This window comes from Hipposideros armiger, unplaced genomic scaffold (assembly GCF_001890085.2).
Source record: "Hipposideros armiger isolate ML-2016 unplaced genomic scaffold, ASM189008v1 scaffold_288, whole genome shotgun sequence".
In the NCBI taxonomy this organism is placed as follows: Eukaryota; Metazoa; Chordata; class Mammalia; order Chiroptera; family Hipposideridae; genus Hipposideros; species Hipposideros armiger.
The window spans coordinates 2,143,907-2,162,682 of record NW_017731638.1 but is presented as its reverse complement, the minus strand read 5'-3'; the positions used below and the strand labels follow the sequence as shown (position 1 = coordinate 2,162,682).

Sequence of the window (18,776 nt, the reverse complement as noted above, 5' to 3'; positions counted from 1 at the left end):
GCCAGTGAAGCAATGTCCTCCACAACTAGACTGAAGAACAAAATGACAGCAACTTGTCTGTTCCCCTTCCCCCAATTCCCCAGCACTGCTCCCATCCCCCAATTCCCCAATAAAAATCTTAAAAAAAAAAAAAGGTATATCATAAAAAAGGTATATATACAACGTATCGTTTTAAAAATAATTTTTATCTACATTCTGTACACTGCTTTGGTTTTGGTTCCCACCTTCCTACATTTAACACACATACCTCTGACCTAAATAATCTCTAATAGCACTCTTAATGTCTACTAGATGACACCTTCCAAATAACTATCATAAAGTTTATAAATTCAGTAAGATGCACTTAACTAATTACAATGAATATTTTTCTATTTCAATGCACAAAGATTTACCTCATCCTTGTAAATGGCTCCAGTGTACTTCACTATATGGATGCATCATTAACACAAGTGATGGATATTTAGGTTGTATTCCATTTTTCCACATAAACCATGCTACAATAAACATTTTTGAACATGTATTTTTTCTCACTTTCCCCATTATTAGGATTAATTTCCTGGAAGCAGAATTGCTGGTTCAAAAGAAATATGTTTCTCATTTTGATCCATATTGCTACTCTGCCCTCCAAAAATCTTATAGCAATTTATACTTTCATGTACACTGCTTAAGTGTTGTCACAGCCTGGATGGCAATGGGCATTACCACCAACCAATCTGATCGTTTTTAAAAAAGATCTCATTGTAGATTTAACTTGTATTTTTAAAATTATCAATAAGGCTAATTATCTCTTCAAATGTTTAATAGCCATTTATATTATTTTTCTACAAGTTGTCCATTCATATCTTTCTACCTTGTGTTCCTCTTGCTAATTTGTAAGAATGTCTTACATACTGAGGCTATCAATCCTCTGCTCATATATGGTTAATGGTTTTTACAGCTGATTTGTTTTCTTGATTTATGAAAACTAAGTCTTTTGCTATATATAGGTTTTAAACTTTTAGGTTAAATCTATCAATCTTTTACTATAAAGTGATGAGTTTTGAGTCATGCTTAAGCCTACCTCAGTTTGAACACTTTAAGCTCATATATTGAACTACATAGCAGCAATTGTTGATATATCTTATTACAGAAAAAGAAATCCATAACATAGTTATAATTTTAGTATTTTATAGATGAGTATGAAAATACAGTTAAATTCAATGCAAATAAGAACCTATAAATCCTGACAATTATGACCAATTTTTGCTTATGTATGGAAAGAGATGGAATAAGAATTAAATACACAATGAAGAAACCTGCCTGCAGATCTGTTTCAGCAGGGCTTTCATTTTCATCATCATCTGCTCTGATAGTATCAGAATGACAATCTTCCTCAGCTTCTGCCTGAAGGAAAAACAAACAAACAGAAATAATGATCAGGAATATACAAACATCAGTTTCCCTCTGAAAACTACATCTCCTATTTAACAATATACCCAATAAAATATACATATAGTTGTTTTTCTCTAGATACCTTCTTCATAGTAAGTTTAATGGTTCCAATCAGAAAAATCTGATACTTTATAATTTTTTAATACTGTAGAATAAACCGCTTCACTGGACTTTAAAGTGGTTGAAAAGAACAACTTTGCCTCAGAAAATAACATTTAGTTGTGGTAGAGAGTTCAGCAAATAGTTCTTGTTTCATGGATTACTTAAAAGATCCTGTGTAATCCATATAAGGATGTCCTTTCTTTTACACACTGGCATATTATTGATATGTGAATATGACTTTTGTGTATTAATATTTTAAATGTACTAGGAAAGCTCATAAAGACATGTAAAGTGAATATTTTTGTAAAGAAGCCCCTTCTATTTTGTTTTACAAATCCGCATTTTTATATATTGGATTAACTTAAAGTGGTATTAAACTGGAATGGAATTACTATGCCCGGCTTGGAGCTTAACAGACATCTTGGAGCTTTCATTTTATCCTTTTACTCTCAATAAATATTTGCTAAATTAAACTGAACCCTACCTTTCAGTGAAGATGAAATGTTGCCTAAGTTCAGTCTGTTAGCTAACAGACTTACTAGCAAATGGGACTTGCTCAATGTGTCAATCAGGAAAATGACCTTGAAGGTTAGTTAGAAACAAAAATAATAAAACCTATTTACTTTAACTCCATCCAAAGCTAGTAAGTTTTACAATTGCCAATTTTAGTTATAATTTGTTTCCAGGAAAAAAAAAATGTTTGTGTTAACAGATATATTGGAATACAGCAACCAGAGATACTTGCACTACTTTATAGTGCAACATAAATAAGCCTCGCTTCCTATCTTATCTCTGGCAACCAGACTTAAAGCAGCAGAGCCTTTAAGACTTGAGCTAGTTAGTATACGGTAAAGTGATTGGCACACCATAAAAGCTAAATCAGCAAAGAAACAAGTGGGAGAGGCCAAGACTCAGATGAATTTCTAGAAAACTGGAAAAAGTAAACATTGACGTATTGTCAAATACATTTTTTTTTTGAGTCTTTAAGCTGGCAGCTTTCCCTACTCAGAACATCACTAATAAGAAAATACACAATAAAGAACTTTGAATTTATAGATCCCATTGAGAAATGCGTTTCTCTCTCAAGAGTCTGCTTATTACCGTAAACTCTAAGTACAGTGAATATATCTGAGTTCGCTAGGTTATCCTGTTAGTAACAGCCTCCTACCTCTTGCCTAGTGGTCATTCTAAAGCAGCGGTTCTCAACCTTCCTAATGCCGCGACCCCTTAATACAGTTCCTCATGTTGTGGTGACCCCCCAACCATAAAATTATTTTCATTGCTACTCTAGAACTGTAATTTTGCTACTGTTATGAATCGTAATATAAATAGCTTTTTGTTTTCCGATGGTCTTAGGCGACCCCTGTGAAAGGGTTGTTCGACCCCCAAAGGGGTCGCGACCCACAGGTTGAGAACCGCTGTATCTAAAGTGACATCAAGGGCCCTGCTCTCTCCAGTTTCGTGTTCATATGCTGCTTGCTCTCTCCATCTGGAATGACTGCTTCTTCCTCACTTGGCTACTTCTACTCATCCTTTAAGATTCAGTTCAGGGATCATCCCAGTAGAAAGCATTTTCTGATCCTTATAATTGCCTCTTGTTTTTCCATTACACTTGTGCTTGTATCACAGCACTTAAGACTTGTATTGAGATTATTTTTGTTTCTTTGCTAGTTAGTGCACTGGGTGGGAATAGGGATCATGTCTCAGTCATCTCTGTAACCTCAGAAGGCCAAATACATTGCTTAATTCATAGTAAATGTCTGCCCAGGCCTCAGCTGTCTCATCTGTAAAGAGACAGTGTTGGATTTGGTGACCTTTAAGATCCTTTTTCATATGTGACATTTTATGATTACAGATTTGGTTATATTGAAGATTTAGTATTGTACTAGGGTCTAGCACTATGCCAGGTTGATAACAGGTGCTCAAAAAAATTGGTTGAATTAACAAATAAAATGCCATGTGATATATATAATGCATGTCTCAAAAATGAGGAAAGGAAACAGGAAACCTACAGTACAGACAGCATCTTCTTCCCTGATTTCCTGCGTTATAAGAGAGTTCTAATCCATTATTACTTTGATTTTGACAGTATGACAAAAACAAGAAACTATCAAATTTGGGGTTACTATTAATACATTTTTCAACTCAAATACCACCTGAAATAAGTAAGTCTTCAGCGGTCACACAGGGATTGTCACTTTATTTTTCCTAATTAAGTTTGACCTAAACATCACCCTTTACTTGAGTAGCTCATGTTTTCATCATTTTACTCCTGTTTTACACATGGGGTTAATGAAATATACAAAGTTAAGTGCTTAATCCTGGTCAAGGGAAATACTTTTTAAAGTTCAGGGGCATAGTCAATTACTGCTTTTCCTATCCTCCGGGTTAATTTAATAAAATAAACTCATTCAGCTCTTCGTTTATCCAATAAATATGTGCGTGTCTACTATAAGCAATTACTTTGATATAATTTCACCCTTGATTCGTGCAACCCTATTCAGAGATGAGTTTCTCGGATGGACAACTGATTCAAAGCCAAAGAAAGGCAGCACAGGGCAGACTACGCATTCCAGCATGCAACAGTCCTATGGAATGTGCGTTGTCAATTTCTGGAGCTTAGCTCAGTCTCTCCATTTGGACCGCACTGTCGCTTCTTGGGCCCTCACTGCTGTGATGTGAGGCATAATCCTTCCAACGCCACGCCGCCACCACCGCCTGCCAATATCCTACCCAGGGCACTGGCGCGTCACGGGTCAGGTGCGTCCTAAACCCATGGCCTCCTAAAGGGGCCCGAACGGCCTCACTGTGCGCACGGCTTTCCAGAGGAGGCGCAATCAACAAGTGTCTCCGCATGCCAAGGCCCCCTCCAGATTTCAGATGCTGCGACGGCTCACCTCAATCTATGCTCACTGCTTTTGATAGAATCCCTCAAGGGGGGCGAGATTGGTTCAATGTCTTGAGCGAGCCGAGAAGAGGCATTTTTTTTTTCCCGGCCGTCCTGCAAACCCACTCTCTCTTCACATCGAATCCCGACTGAGGGGTTCAGCAGCAAGAAACCCCGGAAAGCGGTCAGGGCTGGCACCCGCTCCGCTCCCTCTCAGGCCGGAGGTCTCATAATGGGTAGCGGCCGCGCAGTGCAGCTCCCACTCCCCTTGGGGCTTTCCCCCAGGCCTGGCCCCTCCTGCACACTGCACCCCCGCATCGCATAATCCCCCTGCCCCCTCCTCAGGTTACCATACTGGCGGGCCGGGCGGCCGCGGTCGAAGGGCTCTCCGCGCCCCCTCTGCACCGCCCCCCGAGGAGGTGTGCCGGGTTGTCCGAGTGTCTACTCCTGCCTGTCTGCTGCAGCGGGGCTTAGTAGAGTTCTCGGTCGGAGAAGCGCACCAGGCAGCGGCAGTAACTGCGGGCCCGGCGTACGGCAGCCATCTTCGCGGGGCAGGGGGCCAGATCGGGGCGCGCTGGAGCGGCGGCAGGGGACACGGAGAGCGGAGGGACGCCCGCTGCCAGCGAAGGCCGAAGACTGTGCGGCAACCAAAGCGTCGGCCCTGCTGGAGACCCCGGACGCCGCTGCAGATCTTATCCCTCTGCTGCGGGAACCTGCGCCGGCGCACCGAGCGTGCGCAGTGCCGCCGCCGCCGCCGCCGCCGCCTGCGTACAATGGCACCTCTCCACCGCCCGGCGCCTGCTGCCTAATAGAGGAAGAGGGGGCGTGGGCCTACTATGTGCCGTGGCGTAAAGTCACCAATTTACCGAACCCCAAACCCTACCTACTTATTCGGCTCAATGAACAGTTATGCAAACTTGAAAAAAAACATCAACTCAAAAATGTTTGTAACTCAAATTAAATGTTAAGACCCTAAGGCAAGTAGCCCTGAGCATCAAACGACGCTCGCTGCACGCTCCTCGGCGACTGTAGCTGGAGTCCACGCCAGGAATGCAGGGAAACAGTGAAACTCGCCTACAGTCACAGGCTGTTATAACGATTAAACTTTTTAAAAGCACGGGTCTGGGGGTTGAGGAAGAGATGCATTTAGGAGAGCAGCAGGGGGAAAGTAAACTCAGCGACCGCAAGGAATCGCACTACAGATCCCATCATGCAATAGGGGAAGGATGTAGGGGCTCCAAGGCCTTGAAACCCAAGTCCTGCCCAGGCGGCGCGGGGGAGACACTCTGGGATTTGTAGTCGGCCATTCCGCGTGGAGCGCCGGAACTTACACAAGGTACTCGCCCCACCTTTTCAATCCCAGACGCCTGATTTCACGTCCACAGAAGGCGCTCTTATGTATCAGGCAATATATTATTTCCCCATTCTTTACATTGTTTTAAATACGGAATTTTGCAAGCTCTGTGAAAACCTAGTCTTCTAGCCTCTTACACACTTCATTCCGCAAACGTTTTACGGAGTTTCTAGTTTCTACTAGGTACCGGGTACTCATAGTCATCAGGATTCCAAGACCCTACTTGCAGCGAATTAACAGAATTTAAAACTCTTAAATATTGTTTTATTCTGGAGATCTTAGAAATGCAGTACATCTTCGGCAGTACATATCCAGAAAAATAGTGGCGCGGGGGTGGGGGCAGCGGGAACAGAACGTTAAGCTACAACATAGAATCCCAACTGCTGTCTTAATGTTAGGATCCACCCTTCGGATGAGTGTGCTTTTAGTTGCACCCTAAATAAGCTACCTATAAAAAGTACCTTTACGTTTAACGGAGGCCAAAAATTTAATAGTTTTGTTTTTAAAAGAGACTCTAGGGCTGAGGCCTTTTAAGGATGATTTTCCTCCCAATGATCTCTTTAAAAAGGGTTTTAAAATTTAAATCTGGAGGATTAGATGTAAGAATTGAAAATAGAAGACAATTATATATGTGAATCATGAATACAAAAGATCAGTTTTGCAAATGAAGAATGAGGTATTAAAACATTTTCGAAACTACTCGACTAAATGTGTTGAATGCTAATTTAAAATATTTTGGTCAATTAGCACAATGGTTTCTATTAATCTAGCAAATAAACAATAAAGCTTAATAAAGTAATAATTAGTATTTGTAAGGATAAACTGAGCACATATTTTATTAAAACGCTAGATTTCATAGCTATTAATTTTCTATATTAGATTAGTATCCACTAGACCTCTTTACAGGGTTGTGTTATTTCATCATATTATATTTATTGGGTTGTAATTTTCTCCAGGCTAGAACTACTGACCTAAGCCATTTACTAGCCCAGTGGACCCTTGTTTAAGTAGACCAAGATAGTCCCTCTATTTGCTAGGTAGACTTGCTTGGGCAACTGAATTTGATGAAAACTGATAATTGGATATACACTAAAAATCATATTTCATAGTAGTAGCATAAGATATGTCTTCCTACCTTTTCATTGATAATAACATTCAATTTCATTTGCCACAGGATTTGTGTGTTGCATAGGTAAGCACAAAGGTAGATAGATAAACGTTATACATTTGCCAAGTTGCCAGGTGACCCTTTCCCATTTAGGACACGAAGTCTAAGAAAGCTGGACTGTATTGTATCTTGCAGTTTTCTTCAACAGGAGCAAGAGATGGGGATTCAGGCCTTTTAAATAGATTTTTTTAGGGGGAAAGAAAATCTGTCTTCAGTTCTTAGACGTCAAACATAAAAATAGTGAGAGAAAATTGATATGGTGGCTGGGGAATTTAAACTCAGCGAAAGATCCACAATATGTAAAAAGGTTACTGCTTTAAACATAATTGTGTTGCTTGGGGCAATGTGGCTCCCCTGACCAGCAGCACCAGCAGAGCAATCTGTGGGGGGTTTTTTTGTTGTTGTTTTTTAAAATTAATTTATCGGGGTGACATTGGTTAGTAAAATTATATAGGTTTCAAGTGTACATTTTTATACTACATCATCTGGTGCCTCCAACTAAAGTTTGAGAACCATTGGTTTGGGGCAATTATGTAAATTTGAATCAAGGACCTTGAAGCAATTTCTTTTTTCAAAGCCCTTCAGAGCCAGTCATTATATGGATGACTTAAGGTAATATCTACAATATAATTTATGACACAAGTAAATGTGCTTAAAAAGTGTTAAGTGTTAGATTTCATATAACTAGTTACAGAAGACAACTGTTGTGTAGAACATATCTAGTCTGTTTCCTACCTGGATAACCATCTGGTTTTTCAAACTAAAAAACTCTTCAAGTTCAAATGAATGCTAACAGGCAGTCAGTTGCGTCTTTATTTTAAACATTTTTGTGGTAAAATATATATAACACAATTTGCCATCTTACCAATTTTGAGTATACAATTCAGTGGCGATGATTTCTCTCACAATGTCTTGCAACCTCAGCTGCGTTTTTTTAAAACCAGGAAAAATGATTTCACCACGATTACCTGTAATGAAATGTTCTTAGAACGTGCATCCACGGCCACCATTTCTAAATCCTGATACTTGATGCAGCCGATTTGCAATAAGGCGTGCGTTTGGAGCTGAGATCACATTAGTGGTCCTGGCCGCAGGGTTCCCTGGGCTCTGTCCCGCGTCTAGCCGAGACTGAAGCGCAACCGCTCCGCGCCCCAGCTCTGCGCCTCCCGGAGGCCTGCACGCGGTGCAGGGACGCGCAGGGCCAGCGAGGGGGAGCTGCAGGGTAACTTTTCCCAGGGAAAGCGGCCAGTCGTCCCCACTAGAAGCCTCCCTGCCTTTTGTTTGTTTTCCTGCTGGAGGCTGGAGAGCGGCTGGGTTCCTGCTGCTCTACCATGCGCTGCGCGGCGGGTGCGACTCGCCGGACCTCCCGGGAGTCCTTGCACGGACGCCTTGGCCTCTCCTAGCAGGGATCGCCCCCATTCACCGTTACCTAGCGGGCTGCTGCGCCCCACTTGCCGAGGAGCTGCGCTCACCGCAGGATCGGGCCCCAGCCTGTGTTCACCGCGCCAGTAAGTGGGATCAGGTATTTAGGGGCTTCTGCTGGGCGACTTGTCACTCGGGGTGCTGGACTGGAGCTACGGAAGGACCCCTGTCCCGTGGAGCGGTGAGGGATCGGAGGTGGGGAGGGAGAGGTTAATGGGTTGTAGTTTCTATTCACGATCATGTGGGTCTCTCCCTCTTGTCATGAAAACTCCCTTTTCCTCGGAGCCTGGAAGATTTTGATGGGTGTTTACCTTTTAGTGTTAAAGAGGGGAAAGATTCGTACCCGATATGAAGCCCCTTTAGTAGGATGTGGAGGACTTGCTCTTGGAATTTTCCTGAGTAGGCCTTTGGCTGTCCCGCAAGGGATCTGAGCAAGAATCCTCACACATTTATGTGCAACCATTTTTCACTGGGTTTCTTTCTGCTCTGATTTCTTTCTTACTAATCTGAGTACATGTTATGAGAGGGATGTTGAAGGGTTTTCCAGAACAAGAGTTTCTTTTGTAATGCACGTTTTAAAGTTTGACTTTGACACTAACATTCAGGGCTTTTACTTTTAAATATAAAAGTAGTTTAATGCATCGTTCTGTAGGAACCAGTATTCATTTCCACTTACAACTAAATAAAGATCTGCTTTTGCTAAAGCTCGACTGTGCTGGGAATACTACCCTGAATTTTGCACACAGGGCTAGATTTCTCTAAGGTATTGGCAGTTGTGTGAGCGCGAGTGCGTGTGTGCGTGTGTGCGTGCGTGTGTGTGTGTGTGTGTGTGTGTGTGTGTGTGTGTGTGTGATTTTGGCCTGGAAGCACTCTTTGTAGTAACAGAAGTTTAATAGCTACAGTTTTCATTTCGCACGTTTTCCAGTGAGTGGGCTTTCTGGATGTGCCCCAATAGCGAATTACTATTTCGGGAAATAAAATTAAAATGAGCTTTACATTTGTGTAGTCAACATATTAAATTATTAAGAATTTGTGTCTCAACCATATGCCAGCTTTGCTAGGAGTTAATGTGTGCATCAATATGTACATTTGAAATACTTTGTGAAAACGAACTGTAAAAGCGGTGCGATTTGGTAAAGAATCTTGAAGGCCTTCCTATCTATTTGAGGATCAATAATTGTAAAATACTAGGAAGTGGTTGTAGAAATGAAAACTGTGCTAGGATTCTTTAGGTAAAATGATATCCTGTACCACTGCCCCCTTAAGGTTCCGCCCTCTACCATGACCCTGCCCACTTTTTACTTCTCCCCTCTCTGCTTTGCCTTGCCCCTCTTCTCCAAAGTCAAAACTGGTGACTGGGCAGGAGTGGGCAGCCACATTTCTAAATAAGACTGGTTTAGTTGTAGATGATGGAGGGACGTGTTGGAGGGTTGATGGAGCCTGTTTGAGTAGGCAGAAGTCTGTCTTCCTTGCCCAGGGAACTCATCATTTAGTCGCAGAGAAATGGTCTTTTCTCAGTGAAGTTTCCTACCTACAGGCTGTATGTAAATGAGCCAGGATAAAGAGCAGGGCTTTGTGGGTGTGTGTGGGTGTGTGTTTGGGGGCAGGAGTGGTATTTGTGGATTGTTCAACATCATCAAAGCTCTTTTTATACTTTCATCGTTTGTTTTATTCTCGTTGCTTTTTGAGGTTCCTAGTAAAGGTAGAAATCCTGTCAATCTTTAACCTTTGGAATTATCTTTATCTTTTCCTTCAATTGCTTCCTCCTTTATATCACTGAGTCAAGACCTTTGAAATGTGATGTATATGGATTTCCTCCCTCTATATTTTAATCCAGAACCTCACCCTTCCTTCCCTGCAGACTGGAGCAGCCTCTTAGCTAGCCTCTCAAGCCTGGCTCTTAGTAAGTCCTCAGTAAATGTATGCTGAATGAATGAGTGAATGAATGAATGAATGAATGAGATGCCCCTCTTTCTGGAATCTTCTGCATTCCTTGTCAGTCTAATGTTTTTAAACCATCACTTCCTTTATGTTTCTCCTTGCCACCTTCGGTTCCTCTCCATTCTCTGGTATCTCAACTGTAAAAATATTTGCCTGATTTTTTTAAGGCCTTCCATAATCAGGTCTCACCTCTCATATCTAAATCTCATTTTCAGTTCAGCATATATCTTTATGCTCTATGTGGTATGGTCTTCTTGCTATCCTGCTAAAGGGGCCAGGCGCGTTCCCACTGCAGTGTCGCTGCTTGGATTGCTCTCCCTAGAAACTCCCTCCCGTCATTCCACTCTGCTGTGTAAATCTACCCATCCTCTGAGCAGGAGCCCAAATCCTACTTCTTTCAGAATGTCTTCTCTAACTACTAATTTCCCTTCTTTTCTTTCTTGAATCTTAAGATACTTGTTTGTTAGCCCTTTGTTGTACTGGCTATATTGATTTCTAATTGGTTTAGGCTATTTTAAGCCTCTTTAGGGCAGGAGCCATATTTTATGCATGGTGATGTGGTACTCTGGGCTTTGGAGTCAGGCAGAATTGAGGTCAGGGCCTGACTCCACCTATTACTCATGTGGCCTTGTGGGATTCGCCCAGCATTAGTCCTCTCTCACATGTAAAGTAGGGGGAAATGCCTCCCTCAACTGGTAGTGTTGTAAAGATGGTGGTCTAGTACCTAAACAGCCCTGGGCATAAGCCTGACAAAAATCTGCTCATCCCTGGACAATGACTCGCAGAGGCCTGAACATGTAGCAAATGTTTGGTCTGTGTTTGTTGATCGACTTGTAATAGACCACAAGTCATGGCTCTGCCTGGAGGCCCAGAGATTGGGCAGTCAATCATACAGTGAAGCCATAGCGAGTGTTATTGTGCACTTACTTAAAACGGCTTGAGCTCAGGTTATTCCTGGCTAGAGCTCTGTTTCTGGGATCAGTTGCTGTTTTTCCATCTGAACTTTGCCAGGAATACTACTGCCTTTTAATTTTAAATTTTTTTTTTAACTGTTTCTTTTGCCTCAAGCTCCTCCATTTCATTTTGCAGGCTCTTGCTGAGTTTGGAGTTTTACCTAGCCCTTCTATTTTCTTGCTTGTGGGGTATGTATGAGTGTATGTGTTTATGGTAGGACTTCTTGCCTAGCACTTTCTTGGCAGAATTCTGAGTATAGTGACCTTTCTGTATATGTTGATCTGTCAGCCTGTGAATAGTGTCTCACTTAATTGTAAATTCTCTCATCAGCAGTCTTTGACAACTTGGCATCTGAGAAGGGCCACTGGCCACAGTATCAGAAATCTCCCACCTGTGGATCTCAGTGTTTGTGATTGACGTGTTTGACCAGGAGAATGCACAAACAGAGGTGTGTGCTGGGCAACTTACACACATATTATTTGAGGGCGATAGTGTAACCATGCCCTAGGTTGTGGTTGTGCTTACCGTTGAAACACAGTTTTAACTTCCTTATCAATATACATGTGTTCTAGATAATTACCTCGTAAAAATAACCTAGTGAAGCAAATCATTTTCTGGGGCAAATTGCCTTAAAATACTAAGAAAGCGTTATGGCAGGAAGAAATCAGAGATGCCTTTACTTGCAACCAAAGAGGGAGTTACACAAGCAGTGCACATCCGTCTCGAGATGGTAAAGAAGGCTGATGTGGGCACATGCTCAGTCTCTGTGCCCAGTGAGGTGCTGTCTGATGTTAGGAAAATATTACTGCTCAACAGATCCTTGAAAAATACTCAGTGTGAGTGGAAAGCTTCCGTTCTTGATTTCTTTCCAAGGAAACTGAAGCATACTTGCTCATTGACGCATTGTGCTTTGAAAGTCGAAACCTTCATAGAAAGAGTGCTTATGGTCAGACTTGCCTGTGCAGCTGGAATCAAATCCTATGTGCACTGACTTGTGAAGTTGTCTGAGTTTGAGGAAAGCACATGTTCAGAGATCTGCCACTTTTTTTTTTCTGTATGTGGTTCAGAATTAGCAATACATTCATATACAAAGGGGGCATGGGGAGCATTTGATACATCTTTAATAGATTCTTAAAACATTTCTTATATTCACACATTAACAAATGTGCTACTCTGAAGATAACAAAGGTCTCATTTTAGTAGCTGGGTTTCTGGATCTTATCTGCAAAGTAAGGGTGTTGGGTTATCATGAAGTTCCCTTACAGAAAAAAAAAATCTAATTTCGTAGCCTGAAGTTTCCTCAACAGTATGCTATGCCCACGTTGAACTTAGGTTCTAGAGAGCTTAGCTTTCACTCTATACTAATTAGCATTAGGTCATATGTTATCTTACTTTACATTTTTCCTAGATTTTATTTTATTTTTTATTTTTTTAAGGTTTTATTGGGGAATTGGGGGAGGGAACATCGTTGGAGAATCGGGGAAGGGGAATAGACAAGTTGCTGTCCCTTTGTTCCTCAGTCTAGCCATGGAGGATGTTGCTCCACTGGTCCATGTTGGCACTGCAATCATTGCTCTCCTCCCGGCTGAGGCAGATCGGTCACCGGCCATTGGACGGCCATCCATGGCGGCTCACGACAGCTCACGCCGGCTGCCAGCCACTCACGCTGGCTGCCGGCCACCCATGGCAGTCCACTGCAGCAGGGGCTGCGGCCTACGTCGTCGCTGGCGACTCACGACAGCCCAGCTCCAGGTCGAGCTGTTGTTCACTATCTTAGCTGTAGAGGGCGCAGCGTCACTGGCTCATGTGGGATCCAAACCAGCGGCCCCGCTGCTCAGAGCTTGCACTCCCAAGCCAACTCCCAACCAAGGAGCAACTCAGCCGGCCCTTTTTCTAGATTTTAAGTTTGTCATCCTATCTCAGCTTTTTAACTCAGTAGTGCTTCATATTTCATTTGGTGCTTTTTCCCATTATGCTGGGGGCTCGTAGTAGCCACCTGATACATGTAAAGCGATGGTCAAGAGCTTGCGAGAGCCACATGTTTTTGTGGCAAGATCAATGTGAGTCATTTTCTACCTGTCTGCAGGTATAGTATGACCTGTGATAAAGTGCTGATAACCATGTGACTGCCCTCATGGTTACTATAAAAGATAATGGCTCAGAGCCAAAAAGATAAAATATCGTGGTGTAATGTCCAACAACATATTTGACACAATCATGAAGGTTAAGATCTGCATGAACTTGGAGTTACCAGAGGCAATAGTTAATGGTTTTGTCCTCTTGGATGCTGCCTTTGCTTTAGAAGTGAATTTGTGGAAGATTGATTTAACTCAAACAAAACTGAGTGAGAAAAAAGTAAGATATATAGGCTTGCACATTATGTTAGCTGTTAAAAAGCTTATTTTTCTAAATCAGTGTAAAAGTTTTTTTAGAAGGATTCATCATTTTTGTGCCCTAATCCCAATATAGTTACTCAGTTTTGCAGAGAAGGGGTGGTGGGAGGGGACGGGATGGCAGTAGGAGTGGGGTTGGTGATACAGGAAAATCACCTGTAGTCAAAATTACCCTTTACAGACCTGTAAGCTACTCATTCATGAATGGATTCGTTCACCAAATCTTTATTGTGAGCACCAGTTTGGGCCAACTATATGCCGGGTGCTCGTCGAGGTGCTGAGGATACAGATGTGACCACAACGAAGCTTCTGCTCTCACAGAGCTGATGTTCTAGGGCTAAGTACAGTTTGTATCTGTCACCTTGTAACCTAGAAGTAAATGAGGGTTATGTGGAGACGGCGAAAGGGTTGCTGTGGATTTGCAGGGTTTCCCATTTCAAGAAACTGAGGGCCGGCCGAGTGGCGCGATGGTTAAGAACTGGCTTGGGATGCCAGAGGGCCCCGGTTCGGATCCCACATATGAGGGCCAGTGACACTGCCCTCTACAGCTAAGATGCTGAACAACAGCTCAACCTGGAGCTGGCCTGCCATGAGTCGCTGGCGACGGCGTGGACTGCAGTCCCTGTGGGAGTGGATTGCCATGGGCTACCGTGTGTAGCCAGCAGCCAGCGTGAGCGGCCAGCAGCCAGCGTGAGCGGCCAGCAGCCGCAGTGAGCGGCCGTCCAGAAGCCGGCGACTGATCTGCCTCACCCGGGAAGAGCGCAATGATGGTTCCAACTTGGGCCAGTGAAGCAACATCCACCACAACTAGACTGAAGAACAAAACAACAGCAACTTGTCTGTTCCCCATCCCCCAATTCCCCAGCACTGTCCCATCCCCCCAATTCCCCAATAAAAAAATATTAAAAAAAAAAAAAAAAAAGAAACTGAGGTCAAGAAACCGTGCCCTGTAGGCATGTCCTGCTGGTGGCCCGGTTTTGTAAATTGACTTGTCCTGGAACACAGCCGTGCCCATGTATTCCCATCTCCTCTATGACTGCTTTTGTGCTCCAGTGGCAGAGTTCAGTAGTTGTGACAGAGACGTAGAGCCCTCAAAGCCTAAAATCTTTACTGGCCTTTCACAGAAAATGTTGGCTGATCCCTGCTGTATTTTATTTATTTTATTTTATTTATTTATTTGTTTATTTTAGCTGAGCCATCCTGCCACCTGTTGGCAGCTCAGCGGCTGCTCAGCTCGGGCGGGAATCGAACCGCTGTTGCTCAGAGCTCACACTCTTGAGCGAGCTCTTAAACAACTGAACCACTCGGCCGGCCCTTGTATTTTATTTTTATATCAAGCCTTTACTTCCTTGATCATGTTTTAACCATTTGTTTGTTGTTATCCTTGGTAGTGAATCATCTTACACTAAGTGAGATAAGCTCCTGGGTTAAGGGTGCTGTAATATTTGCATAGCGCTTGAATATGTGATGTGTTCTCGTTCACTCCCCCCATGTTCACCTCACCCTATGTTGCCCACCCTTAAAACATGGGGTGACTGGCGGTCAGGCAAGCAGCTGGGACCAGGACTGTTACCACCCTGGACAGCCTTCATCAAGCTGGGGGACTGTCACCCCAGTTCATCTATAGTTTCACACTAGTCAGGGGAAAGTTATTCATCCTCTAGCTCTTTAACATTTCACTCTCCCTTCAGTTTTTTTTTTATTTGTAAAAATAAGTTTATTGATGATAACGTTAGATAATTTACTCCCGATATTTAATGTTACAAACTTTAGGGTCTTTGAGATACACAGGATCCTTGTATGTTACTGGCATAAAACCCACTATTTGAGCTCTCTTCATCGCTTTTATGATTTCTTTTTGTTTCTTTCCACAAAGACCTGTTAGGCACCTTCCATAAATGCATCCAGTAAATGGAGAAATAAACTGGGACAAAAGCTGCACATTCTTGTAATCCACACGTTTTCCACATAAGATGCATTCCTTATGAGGATTTTCCATTGGAATGGGCAGGTCCTCATTGCTGGTTACCTGTTTATACTGTGAGCAACTTCTCCACAGCACGACGTGATTTCCAGGATTTGGGAGGCAGACAGTGGCCTTTATGAAGTGGGTCAACTTTTTCCTCCCTAGATGACTGCCAAAAGCAACCACAGTAGCCATGGCTCTTCGCTCCTCTTCCTTTCCTTTTCCTAAATCCCCTTCAGTTTTTTACATTCCATAACAGCTGTGTGAAATGATGGGTCCTAGTTTAGAAGCAATCTGCAAGTGATGGAAGACTCTTTTTCAAGGTTCGGAGCACGAGCTCCTTTTGGGATTGCAGGAGGAGCCATGGGAAGTTGTGGACCTTTCTCAGAAGCTGGGGGTGATGGAGGAGAGGGAGATAAGGGCATGGGCCAGTCTCTGGGCAATGGAAGAGGGCGTCCCAGAGAACTGATTTTCTTCTCCTATCACGCCAGTGGATGCAGTAGCTGAAAGCACCTTCAATGCACTCCTTTGTCAAGGTAAATGGAGACCAAGTTCCACATACACAAGGTTTGGCTTTGTAGCTGCTGTTTCCAATGCAGAAAAAACACTCATCCACAAGGCAAAATACTTAGAGGACATTTTTGCTCAAATGCATATGGGCAGAAGCATTAGGCTCCAGAGAGAAAAGCATGAACACAGATGTACTATTTTTAGTACCTTTTAAAAAGAAATTGACAGTGTTAACTTACTCTTGTAAAGTTATGACACATTTGAACCTAGGATACGTTGTGTAATTATATGAGGTTAATGTAAAACGGAACCCAGAAGTGCCACTGAATGGTTTTGCTCACAATCCAGTTTTCCTATGATGACAGATAAAAGTAATGGAATCTTTTCAGTGTGAAACAATTAAGGCTCAGGGAGAAAAGCTGCTCATAAGGGTCTGAATGGTGGCAGCAGGCTGGTAACCACACCTCCCAGGGTGGTTTGCATACAATTTTCTGTCTCCTGTCTTAACCCGTGAGTAATTGTGGTATTTATTCAGTGGCCATCAAAGTCCCAAAATAAAAAACAACTACCAATATCCCTGGGCCGAGTCTCTGTTGTCCAGGCTGTGAATGAGCAGGGCGCCCCATACGAGCCGCTGCCCATGAGCAGATGTTTTTACCTCCACTGGGGATTGAAACCTAGGGGAGGGAATTGGGGCAGATCGCAGGAAGGTTTTCCCCAATGTCACCTGGCCAAGAAAACCATCCCATTTATTTTAAAGATTGGCTAGAGCTCTTTGAAAGTGAAATAAAACTGTTTCTTTGTTCGTTGGCTACAGCCTGACCCAGAGGCCAAAGGCCTGATCTGATGGCATTGAGGGAGGATGTCTATGAGTCTCTGAGACTCGATAATTCCAGCACTGTGGTGGGAGGGCCCAAGTGACCTGCCTGCTTTAGCCTTTCTATGATATTTACGATTCCTCCATTTCAGAGCTTCAGGACATTTCTGGTCAGGTCAAAACTTGATTATCATTACTTTGCACATGAAGAAATAGAAGTACCAAGAGTTTTGAGATACTTATCAAGGGTGGTGCAGAAAATAAAGAGACCCCTACATGTAACTGCATTCCAACCGCTCATCAAGTGACTATTATTGTAAATAATAATACTAATAAATGACAAAGACTAAAATTCAACTTTTGACCATTCAGACAGTCTTCAAGTAACTGCTGTGTGCAAGCAGAGTGTGAGGTTTGAGAACAGAGACCAAGGAAGTGTGGTGAGTGACCTTGCTGATGCAGAGGGCAGAGCTGCATGTCACTGAGCACCAGGGAAGGGGTGGGGACTTAGAGGTGGGGACTTAGAGGCGGGGACAGTGCGCTGTGGCGTCTTGTGGAGAGAGCTGCTAGCTATGTGTGCAGGTTGGGGCAGGAGGCTCTGAAGAGGTGATGGTTGAGCGGGACTATAAAGAAAGAGAAGGAGTAGATTCTGAACTTTGGGGCCTGGTTGAGTCAGGGGGCACTTAACTCCTCTCTGAAAGAGAGAGGTCGTGTATCATACATGGTCCCTCTGGTGGACTATCTTTGCTGGCTTTTGTGCATGTGATGGGAAAAGTGGAAACAGCGATTCATCTTTTCTTTCCTTAGACAAATGCTAGCTTGATTCCTGACACAGAGAGTCACAGAATCACAGAGCATTAGAGCAAGAAGCCACCACACTGCAAGTCCAATGCCCTGATTTCATAGAAAATCTGAGGACTAAGAGGCAACTCTGAGTCACAGGGGGTCTGTGCCGACTGGAAACTGGGACCCAGCCCCTCTTTGTCTGCATTCACTTTGCCTCCACTTTAGGCAGCCACTGCTGGTGAGGTCCCTGCTGGGCTCACTGATGTTTGCTTGCAAAATGAGGCCAACTAGATCATGGTCACTTCACTGGTTTCCATATTTGAGCTACAAAGTACTTCTAATTCCTCTCATTCTCAGATCCTCAAAGGATTTCATGAGCTTTGGATCTTTTGCAACCTTTCTCTTGAATTTGGTGCCATCAGCCAGGCTCCTATCTCAAGCCTAGCACTTATTAGTTGTATAACCATGGACAAGTAATTTGTGTCTCAGATTCCTTATCTATAAAATGGGGGGATGATGATACTAGTATTAGGGACAAGTTGCTTATGCTGCAGTTTCCTTATCTGTAAAATAGGGATGATGATAATAATAATAGTGCCTACCATGGTAAAGTTGTGAGGATTAAATGGATTAATATATGCAAAGCACTTGTAACAGTACTGTACACATAGTAAGTATGAAAATTATTATTACTTTTTGCTTATTTAATATGTTAGGAAGCTTAGTGTAGATTAGTTATGACGAGTGATTTATCCAAATTAATTCTTGGAGTCAGAGCTGTGTTTAGAAGGACTGCCCATTCGCATGTTAGCTGATTCCCAAAGTAATGGATGGACTGCTGTATTCCATTCGCTTCTCAGGCAGTGTTGACTGTCTATACCAGGAGCTGTGAAGTCAAATGCTGTCAGGGGCAGAGGAGGAAATGTAAAAGACGCAAGAAAGCTGGATATGCGCTTGTTAAACAGTAAGGAATTGCTCTCAATTTCTCTTTTCCTCCAATTTTTCTTCAAACATGACGGTTTTTCCAGGCTTTCTTTTCTTTTTT

General features: G+C 42.9%; 3 protein-coding genes across 8 annotated transcripts in view; 1 reads left to right on the top strand and 2 right to left on the bottom strand.

Annotated features, from left to right (window-relative positions):
* Positions 1–4,981, bottom strand: part of FBXO9 (F-box protein 9) — a 31,847-nt gene extending 26,866 nt beyond the window's left edge. For both annotated transcript variants that reach the window (XM_019658760.1, XM_019658761.1), the window contains exons 1-2: positions 4,771–4,981; positions 1,300–1,383 (exon numbers count right to left, since the gene is read on the bottom strand). In XM_019658760.1, coding sequence (XP_019514305.1) covers positions 1,300–1,383; positions 4,771–4,773 — 87 coding nt within the window. In that variant the 5' untranslated portion in view covers positions 4,774–4,981. The remainder of the gene's footprint in view (positions 1–1,299; positions 1,384–4,770) is intronic.
* A 758-nt stretch (positions 4,982–5,739) lies between these two features.
* The window catches only part of CILK1 (ciliogenesis associated kinase 1), a 60,882-nt gene continuing 47,845 nt past the window's right edge, over positions 5,740–18,776 (top strand). Inside the window, exon 1 of one of the 3 annotated variants that reach the window (XM_019658755.1) lies at positions 5,740–5,756. The gene's annotated coding sequence lies outside the window, so the exon portion shown is untranslated. Of the gene's footprint in view, positions 5,757–8,205; positions 8,465–18,776 lie in introns of those variants that run through there. The other 2 variants (XM_019658753.1, XM_019658754.1) reach the window with 2 other exon arrangements.
* LOC109391319 (28S ribosomal protein S18c, mitochondrial-like) lies at positions 15,394–15,813 on the bottom strand. Of its 3 annotated transcripts, none has more exons than XM_019658757.1 (2): positions 15,593–15,813; positions 15,443–15,534 (listed from the first exon to the last, which is right to left on the bottom strand). In XM_019658757.1, exons 1-2 carry the CDS (start codon positions 15,811–15,813, stop codon positions 15,498–15,500), a joined length of 258 nt encoding a protein of 85 aa, XP_019514302.1. In that variant the 3' UTR covers positions 15,443–15,497. The 3 variants fall into 3 exon arrangements, with proteins under 3 accessions (XP_019514301.1, XP_019514302.1, XP_019514303.1); XM_019658758.1 differs by having other exon boundaries at positions 15,498–15,531; positions 15,662–15,813; XM_019658756.1 differs by having other exon boundaries at positions 15,394–15,813.